General features: G+C 41.8%; 1 protein-coding gene across 1 annotated transcript; it reads right to left on the reverse strand.

Moving 5' to 3' along the window:
• Nucleotides 1–581: 581 nt before the first annotated feature.
• LOC307166667 (olfactory receptor 52E4-like) lies at nt 582–1,583 on the reverse strand (the record flags this gene model as incomplete). Its single annotated transcript, XM_079885163.1, has 1 exon — nt 582–1,583. The coding sequence occupies exon 1, from the start codon at nt 1,560–1,562 to the stop codon at nt 582–584; it is 981 nt and encodes a 326-aa protein (XP_079741289.1). The 5' UTR covers nt 1,563–1,583.
• Nucleotides 1,584–8,552: the final 6,969 nt, after the last annotated feature.

The following is an 8,552-nucleotide window of genomic DNA, read 5'->3' on the forward strand; positions in this document are numbered from 1 at the left end:
CAGAACAACATGCTCATTTTGAAATGCACCACTGTATTACAAATTCAAAAAGGAATACATTGTGAAATATGATTTTATTTAGTCATGTCTCATCAGCTGATTTAGCAGAAAATCTATCAAAATGCATTTATAGATGACAGTGAATTATGTGTTTAAAGTAACATAGTAACGATAGCTCAAAAAACATAAAATTGCTTTTATTACGTTAGATTTGTCTTGTGATAAGCAACACAAGCCGTACACTTGAAATCAGCTGGATTAATAAATAATTCGATTAGTAAGTATATTAGATAGCATTACTGTTATGTGTATTTTCATACATATATCCAAATATTTCTATCAGAATTTTAAACAACTTCGAGTTTGTAATGGAATACAAAGAAAATATTACTTATCTCGCTTACTCTTTCAAAAGTTAATTTTTCAAAGTATGTGTTTCTGGAAAGATACTGTTCACCTCTGTGAGGCTTCAGCGTGCAGTCTTCATATGGCTAATTATTTTTAAAGATTTTTTTTTTTTTTCATTTTTAAAAACAATTAAAAACAAACAGACATTTTAAATCAACAAACAGGCATTTCAGTCATTTTGAATTGTTCTCTCTAATTGGTTCAGATCTGTTTTTAACCACTTTCTGGATTATGTCTTTGATTTCAGCTGTGTTTAATACATAAATTATGGGATTTAACATTGCTGGAACAGCATATGCCAGAGACGTACTGATGATCCTTGCATTGGGTGTGAGAGAAACCAACCATGCAGCAATGTATGAGCAGCTTATGGGGAGGAAATAAACCCCTACTAACAACAGATGAGAAACACAGGTCTTCAACGCTTTTAAACGTCCTTGCCAAGTTGTAATTTTGCTTAAAGCAAGAAAAATGCCCAGATATGACAGGACTATAATAATCAATGGTGCTATAAGGTATAAAACTGTGTAGAGAATTCCCATAATTTTATTAATGCTATTGTCATTACATGCCAACCTATACATTGGTCCATGATCACAAAAGTAACTCTGAATCATATTAGATTTACAGAAAGAAAGCCGGGTGATCAAAGACACCATCAAGGCCACCACAGAAGAATTAAATGCCCAAATTGCTGAGAAAACCAAAACCACACTGGTATTGTTAACAATTGCATGATATCTTAATGGCAAGCAAATTGCAATGAAGCGATCATATGCCAGAACAACTAGAGTATAACTCTGCATAGTACTAAAGAAATGAACAAAAAACATGGTTGCCAAACAAGCATTGAAGGAGATGTACTGTGAGTCGAGCAGAAAATTCTTCATCATGTTAGGAATCAGTGCATTAGTTTCACCAATATCAGCCAAGGCCAAGTTAAACACACCAATGTACTTTGGACTGTGCAGGCTCCGATGAAGAGCTAAAATAAGAAGGACTATAGAGTTGCCAATTACAGTTATAAAATATGTTATAAATAAGAATATATAGTAATAACCACTATAAGGTATACCTGTTAGTCCAATGATGAAAAAGTATTCAGGATGAACAATGGAGATATTCTGTGAAAAACTTGCATTTACAGAGCTCATGGCAGCTTTGAGTTTGGTGTTTTGCACAAACTGGAAATAAAAATTACAAGACATTAGACATTAGCAAAATCTAGAGAATTTACAAAATTGTCATTTCAAACCTGTAACAGGATATTTTAACTACAACTATAATTTTAAATAAAAAAATACCTTCATGTAATGCACAATATTTGAATTACAGATTTGTATACATAAAGTTTTAGAGCCAGAGAAAACTATGACAATGACTTAATGCTTGTGAGCTGCTTTGAATTAAATTACTCCACTGTACATTTTGTCCTTATTCTCTCATGCTGCACAGATCACTGCATGGCAATCTCCATCCAAATATATCTTCTGATTCATCTCTTGAGAGCTTTCAGACAACACAATTATGTAATACTTAACCCTTGAGTATTATAACACAAATACTCACTCAATTCCTGTTTTCTGCTTCTGCAATTATAACTATGCAACCGTCTACTACAGTATCGCATCAGGCAGTGCATTGTAGTCTCCTTGAAGAAAAATTTGATTCATTCGTTGCTATAGGAGAGGAAGAATTTACTAAACTCGTTAAATCATCTAAATCGACAACATGTATGTTAGACCCGACTAAGCTACTGAAAGAGACATGATAGCTAGCAGGAAGGCCACTTTTATAGAAAGAACTTCTCCGACACCTCGTCAATGGGTTTGAAAGGTGCCAGGGATAACACTGCGAGAACCATTGCGAGGACCCAAACAGGAACCCTGGTTTGATCGTAATTTTTTTTTACAAATTTTAAATCAATATATTGTTTTATGTAAATGAGAGGGCAGGATGATTTTCACATCGTTTTGAAGCAAAAATTCTAGCGTACGTGATCCAGTTTTTAAAAGTCTTGTGAATAATTTTCAGTATGAGTTTTATGGCATTATTTCAGTGACTTAAATTTCTTTGTCCGCAAACCATGTGTAGGGAAGTGCCGCTGTTGGGTGGCGTCCTCTCTGCGTGTGTTGACTCTGCCCTAGATGCGCGCAGGTAATCAGCATCTCATTCCAAGAGTATATTAAGGTGGCTGTTTTGCCACCGGACATGGCGTCAATGTGTGCCCACCAATCTAGTGCGCCATTATTCTGCCGTCTGTCTAGTGCTCCGGCTGGAGATGATTGTGGCGGCCGTTTGTGATTGTGCTCCAGCCTACCGGACTTTAAACTGTTAACAGTGTTACCCTCGTCAGGTGCTGGGCTGTTTGCGGATAAGCACACGTTGTGCTGAGGGTTTGCAGCCATTGGAAATACGTGCCGTTTGCCGGATACCAACGCATGTTATATATATTGCACTTAGTGTCACCGTGTATTGCTGCTTTGCTTCCTGGTAGGTGTCTTTCTGGCTCTTGTAGCCGTATTTATTTTATTTAGTAGTGTATAGTGATGGGGTTTATCTGTGCATTCCACTCGTCTTTGTGAACTCTGTTCATCTGTTTGCTGCCGGACGAATGACGCGATCTTGGGTATGTGCGATCATTGTACAACAATGACGAATTAATGCTATGTATATTTTAGCTCACATTCGGGCTTTTGCAGGTGAATTAATCCGCCTGTATGGGCACTTGAAGACTGTGCTGCTTGGCTTAGGCCTTTCATCACTGATTTTTTGTTCCTACTATTCTAATAGTTTGTTTCTATTGTTTTTTTCATCAACATGCTTAGGTGCAGTTGCTCACATGTGAGCATGCTTTCGCATTGTTGATGTTTGTCTTTTGTTTGTTTGTTTGAGTTATTTTGCTTTGTTAGTTGGGCGAGTGCAATTAACCCAGTCTGTTTGTGTATTACTGATTTTGTGTTTACTTTTTCTTTTGGTTCTGGTGCTTGCTTTATTTTGTGATTGCTTAATCCATTCTTTTTCTGTATTTTGCTTGCTTTGATATCTCTGGTTTATTTTTGGGTGCTGTCTTTGTATTTTCTTGTGTTGTGAATAATATTTTTTCTGTCTTTTTTGTCACTGCGAGTGATAGTCTGCTTGTACAAGGAAAGAGGGATATTCACAATCACTGAAACCGATGAGTGCAGGTTTGAGTGGATTGCGGGTTTTTTTCTTTTAGTTATGTTGGTTATTTTATGTGTTTTTGCATATTGTGTCCTGTAAACTGGGTACCCACATGTAAGAACAATTATTTTCTTCTTTGTAATTTGTATTTCTTGTGTTTCAGGCACTGTGAGTCCGGAGCAGGAGGGCTAGTTGCTCTATTTGGTGGTGGGTCTTGATGAGACACAGTGTGTGGTCTGCAACCCATATTGATTGATCTTGGTTGACGTGAGTGTGCGTGTGTGTGAAGTGTAGTGCACGTGTGGGTGCTCCTTGACCATCGCTGACGTTACGGCACTAGCTCGTCCTAGCCTGGCTAACGTCAGACCTAGTCTCATTGAGACGTGGTCTGGGAACCACATGTTCATTTCTCGTATTTGAGGCGTGGTTTACGAATGCCCAGAGCTGTTTATTGGGTGCTATGAATGTCTATCAAATGCGCCTGTACGTAGCTCATAGCCAATCGTTTCAATGATACCAGATGACGTATGTAGAGCGACAGAAATTCGACGTGGAAGAAGACCATGGGTCAGAGATTTATGTGTACACGATGGTGTTCAGCGACTATTGCCGTTTGTGCAAGACAAACATGAGGGTAGAAGGTATGTATAGATATAAACAAACTGCTTTGGTGTGTCGCATAGACATCGTCATTGTCTTGCTGCTCCCTCCCCGTTCTGTGATTGGTCCCCTCGCTGAGGCGAAAATCTGGTCCATGGAATCCAGGCTGCCTAGCAGCGTGAATAAAATCGCGCTGCTCGCAAGGCAGCATGGGGAAACCCAGGCTAAGCTCGTCCTGCTTCTGGTAATTACGAGTCCTGGGAGTGTGTTTATTGTTATTGTGTTGTGGTTATGATTGAGCCTAATTGACTTGCACTCCAGCATTTTATCTTTGTCCAATAAAGAATATTTTTGTACTTTGTCATATCCACATCTCAGAGTCTCTGTGTAAGGGAAAAATCAAACCTGTGTGTCCTCATTAGGATACTTCCCTGGCTTAGTGACCAGGGTGGCGTAGTCGACTCTCTTCCTCCTTTGCTCTCTCTCTCTTCTTGCTTTGTCTCCCTGTCTTTTCCAAGTTCTTTCTCTGTCATCAAACGTACCGCTCGCCATACACGCATAAACGTCATTCCCTTTCGTAAGGGAACTCCCGCTGCATCGATACTCAACGCTTTGGGGAATGTCTATAGCGTCATTGGTGTAGCGTCATTACGTCACTTGTGACGTCGCATGTGACGGTGATCCGAAAGCTATAAAGGGTCACAGGAAACAGGAAATGTTAGCTTCTGGTCTTCAGCAAGCATTCTGTGTCAACCTGTTTGTCTTATTTGGTGTTGTCTGTCACTCTGAAAGTATTATGGTGAATAAAGAGAAACTATTCAGGCAGTGTGCGTCCCCTTGCCCGCGTTATTTGAGCGAGAATGACACACACTCGCTCTGTGTAGTTTGTCTGGGAGCGGAGCATGCACAGGCAGCGCTCGAGGGCGCTGTCTGTGCTAACTGTGAACAAATGCCCCTGAGAACGCTCCGCTTCCGCCTGGCCATGTTCGATGAGGCTGGTCAGGCTCGCGCTCCCCGTGGATCAGGTCCTGCGTCTGTCTAGGCAGCGCGGCGTCTGCATTCATGGGGATCGCTGAGGGTGCTAGCAGATGATATTCAGATGGCTTCGGCCCTTTCTCAGCATTCTGAAGTTAGCCCTATGGGTCCTGCTCAGGGTGTGAAAGCCCGCTTAGCGGCTTCTTCCGCCCTTGAAATGGACCCGATGCTCGAACTATCTGGTTCCTAGGAGCTGGATATTTTGGGCATTGAGGCAGGTGAATGTGAGGATTTGCCACCCCATTCCCCTGCCTTTGAGGAGCTGCTAGAGGTTGTGACTAGAGCCGTGACCAAGTTAAAAATCAATTGGCCACCAGAAATGCAGGAAGCGACAAAGAAAAGCAAGCTAGATGAGCGCTTCCTGCAGGCTCGGTCACAGCCTCTACGCCGGAGTCTGCCATTTTTTCCCGATCTCCACACCGAGGTGTCGAGATCGTGGAACAAGCCCTTCTCCTCATGATTATCTGGCCCCAATGTACATTTATATTCCAATATAATGGGTGCCAGGGAGGAGGGCTATGGGATGATGCCCAGGGTTGAAGAGACATTCACCTCACATCTCTCCCCTGACGCCGCATCATCCCTGCGGGCTCCGGCGCTTCCCACCAAGCCCTGCCGTACAACATCGGTCGGGCTGGTAGCTGTCTGCATACGATGGGGCTGTTGCAGGCATACCAGGCCGACCTCCTCAAAGAGGTAGACGATAGCAGGGAGGTCGCCTTCGTCGACATCCGCGAGATGCGTCGAGTGGCTGACTTGTCTCTCCGTGCTACCAAGGAGACGGCCCGTGCCATCGGCTGCTCCATGGCAGCACTGGTAGCCACGGAGAGACACCTGTGGCTGAACCTGTCGTGCATCGGGGACAAGGACAGGGCTTGTCTCCTCGATGCCCCAGTTTCGCCTTCTGGCCTTTTCGGCGACGGAGTCAATAACGTAGTCGATAGGTTTCAGGAGGCGAAACGACAGTCAGCCACATTTAAAGAACTTATCCCCCACCGTCGATCCAGGTCTCGTGGGTCTGCTGCCAGGGGGCAGTCCCATGAGACTGCTCACACCTGCTGAGGCAGAAGGACACAATCAGCCAAAGCCTTCTAAGCCGAAAACAGATCTGAGGACTGTTATTCAGGCAAGGAAGGTTTCGGCTAAGAGGCCTTGACGCAATGCTCAGGCCTCTGAGGGCATCCCCCTCCGCGTGGATATTATAAAACTTCGCTCCACGGAGCCCTCAGGAAATCGATGGTGCTTCCCGCCGTCAAGTGCGCCTCGGGACGCATCGACTTCCAGCGAATGTATTGCACACAGTGTTCCTCTAACATCTATGGCCCTGACACATTCGCTATCCCTCACGAGGCCTATAGAAAAAATTATTCGGTTAGTTCCTGCCAGAAAATTGCTTCAGGTCACCGAAGAAATAAATAGCTGAAAACAGCTGAGGTCAGCCCTGAGAGACTGATCCCCCTAGTAGATTATTTAGACACCTGGAAGGGTCTTCAAAATATATCTCAGTGGGTCCTGAATACAGTTGAGAAAGGATATAGAATCCAGTTCTACCAGAAAGACTTGGGAGAATTATTTCAACAAATCGTACATTTATTGACAGCTCAGCAAGCTGATAATATACAAAGTCATTTGGCATAGGCCCCGTCCGTAGTGCATAATCCAAGGGTATCGGATCTGCAATTCCTGCCTGAAGACGAAGGCAGGGGCGCAGCCGACCCCCCCGGGAGGTATGGACAGGACCATCCTGGTGGTGGTGGGGAGGATGGGGGTAATCGTCGCTTCAGTATCTGCGAACTCAAACATGTGTAAGTACTGAGCTTTTATACAGTGAGCATAAGAATATGATTGGATAGAAGTGAAGGCAATAGGTGACGTAGTAATTGAGTCTTCCCGACAGAACTTATGCTAAAGCTTTCATTTCCAGTATAGACCACCTAGATTTAGTGGTGTTACTCACACGCTGGTATCTCCTGACCAGGATCAGGTGATGGAACATGAAGTCCAGTCCCGCTTAGCTAAGGAGGCCATAGAATATGTGCATAGAATATAGAATATGTAGAATATGTACACAAAAACTTACCTTGCATGTAATTCAGAATCTAAGATGATGTATTAACCTGTTAAGCTTCACCAGTGCGTGGGCGCACTGAAGCGTTTTTTTATTTATATAGTTCAAAGTTACTATCAGATTTAATGTTATACCTTGACAAACTATACATCATTAAAAAGATATAATACTCAAGTTTCAGTATTTGACCACTATTGTATTCTGAGAAACTTATAGTGACAGTTATGTCTTAATTTGTGTCAGGAGTTATGAAATGAAAAAATGAGTCGATACCTTTAATATGAATTATGCGCGTCAGCTGCTTTCATTCATAAAAAACTCCCGTGCTGTCGTCATGACAGCGATACACAAAACAACGTCCTTCAGGGCTTTTAGCTCAAAAATGTGCAAACTTGGAGAAATATTGATATATTCTCATAGATTCACGTCATATTTCTAAAGACAGGAATAATATTTATAGAATTTATACCCAAATGTGTCGATGTAATCATTGTGAGCTCTTCTTACTGAGATGTGAAGGGTTTTCAATTCATACCAATAGCCTGAGGGCGCTATATGCACAAAAAATAATCCATATATGAAACATGAAGAAGAGCCATGATCATGTGACATTCCAGGACGTCACTGCTACACACAAAGCTACAGAGATTCCGGTGTAAGATGTAGATAAAAGATGTTTTGAAGACAATAAACATGTTTGCTATGATATTTGATTTGCCTGTGTTCTTCAAGCCATGCCAGGTATTTTCATAATAATAGATTATATTTATAATGTAATGCTAATCGATATAGACTTTATCATCGTGCATAAAACTATAAATAATGTTTTCTGTCTGATTTTTTTTTTATCTGAAGCCAAATTATATCACAGAAGATTATTTAAAACACTCGATTGCGTTATGAAGTAAGTTTGGAGCACAAACATGGTTTTAATCTCATAAATGGTTGTGTATTGATGGTGTGCTAAGCTAACATGCTAGCTAGCCCAGGTGCACCTGCCACCAGGGGTTATTCTTTTATGAATTTTGTTCTAAATAAGAATGCTTACTGATATGTTTTAGTGCATTTGACCACTATTTAGTGCACTTCAAATGTGAAGTGAGAACTTTGATAAAATAAATTAGGGATTGAAACCCTATGAATAGCTTGTGAATAGCCAGTCGTTAGTAACTATAATGCAGACAAAAGAAATGCATATTTCGAGCCATAACCAGTCTGGAGAGGTGTGAATGTGTGCAGGGGGAGACTGAGACTGAATGGGGCTCGTTTGCACCAC

Source organism: Squalius cephalus, assembly GCF_949319135.1.
Source record: "Squalius cephalus genome assembly, chromosome: 11".
NCBI lineage: Eukaryota > Metazoa > Chordata > Actinopteri > Cypriniformes > Leuciscidae > Squalius > Squalius cephalus.